Here is a 1,378-nt window from a genome sequence, read left to right as displayed (position 1 = left end):
GGATTTTACTACCCCAAAGAAGGAAAAAAAAAAAAAAGAATGTTGTTTTCCCTCTCCAGGATATATGTGGGAATAGCATCTTTAAGACGAAACTGCAAGATACTCATTATAATATTAATTTTGTTTAAAAACAACAGCAGTATTTTCTGAAGAGCAGCTTGCAAAGTACACTTCATCTCACGGTTACAGAGAAGCATGTTTTCATGCCCGTTATAGTAAAAATGCTCAAAACAGCAGCTGGTAGAAAGTCAGGAGGCATTTGTTAGGACAACAGGGCTCAGTTTCCCACACACTCTGCGCCTTTTATAAACCGATACATCTTAAGAGTACATCTTGCCTGGTAAAACAGTCATGTCTGCTTTACACACATACAAACCATGACCAAGAGGCGATTCAGATGAAAAGAAAAAAAAACAAGTCCATAGAAATCAACGATTTTACTGTAAAACTTGCTGGTGTGAAGATTAGAAATCATGAAAGTTGGATCTTACCATTAGCATTTTTCCCACAGATGAGATGCTCGTAAGGTTGCAACACTCCCCAAAGTTCAGCATCGTTGTTGATAACCATCTCCAGGATTTCAGCCGAGATCTCCCCTCCTCCACCATCCGGGCTCTGACTTGCCAAAACCCTAGCCTTAATCTCTTCTACCAGGTTTTCCATACAAGCAGTTAAAGAAATGGCTGCATATTCATGGATCCTAACTGAGATCCTAGTGTCCACCATCCACCTGAAAAACCTCCCTACTGAAAAGGTGAGGCCACATCTAGCTGATTTGCCCTTCCTCAGTCCGTCTCCAGCACTCATGCTATACAAAGAGAGAGCCTTGACAGTCGCCAAGACACAGCTTTCTGACAACGACCAGCTCTGGATGAGCTTGATAGCACTCTGCACCTCAAACCTGGTGCACTTGGAGTGCATCACGCTGAGCCGCTGAGCTTCCCTGGAGACCCTGATCAAGGCACGTCTCAGTAACTGTGAGAGCCGCCTGACAGCTTCCTGAGAAAAGGTTCTGGTATTGCCATCTCCCTTCCCTTTTCTGAGTATTTTTCCAATGTCTTCATCAGTCCAAGGGTATTCCTCTAGATCCGGCAGCTTAGGACACTTGGAAAAGATATCTGCAACCTCGGGGTCTTCCGGCAGAACAGTGTTCACGGTATCCCAGCTGTTATTCCTACTGTTCATGGAGCCCGAGTAGTACCACCAGTTGCCTCTGTGCTGAGAAGAGGTGAAGGCTTGGGAGTTGGACTTAGAAGAAGAGAGACTAAGGGACCTGCAGGAATCTCCTGCCCCATAACCAGAGTCCAAAGTCAAATCCTCCAGGGTCTTCAGAGTAGAGCTGTATATCCCAGCCATAGGAAAGACGGGTTAAGCCAAC

At 45.1% G+C, this 1,378-nt stretch overlaps 1 protein-coding gene across 1 annotated transcript; it reads right to left on the bottom strand.

The window, feature by feature from the left end:
- Positions 1-491: 491 nt before the first annotated feature.
- LOC104618038 (ankyrin repeat and BTB/POZ domain-containing protein 2-like) lies at positions 492-1,356 on the bottom strand (the record flags this gene model as incomplete). The annotated part of the gene is made up of 1 exon (XM_010283524.1): positions 492-1,356. A coding segment is annotated over exon 1 (865 nt), but the record flags the coding sequence as incomplete, so codon positions are not given.
- Between the last annotated feature and the right edge of the window lie 22 nt (positions 1,357-1,378).

Source organism: Phaethon lepturus, unplaced genomic scaffold (assembly GCF_000687285.1).
Source record: "Phaethon lepturus isolate BGI_N335 unplaced genomic scaffold, ASM68728v1 scaffold52893, whole genome shotgun sequence".
NCBI classification, from domain to species: domain Eukaryota; kingdom Metazoa; phylum Chordata; class Aves; order Phaethontiformes; family Phaethontidae; genus Phaethon; species Phaethon lepturus.
The sequence above is the reverse complement of the archived record's forward strand: the minus strand, read 5'-3'. Positions and strand labels throughout refer to the sequence as shown.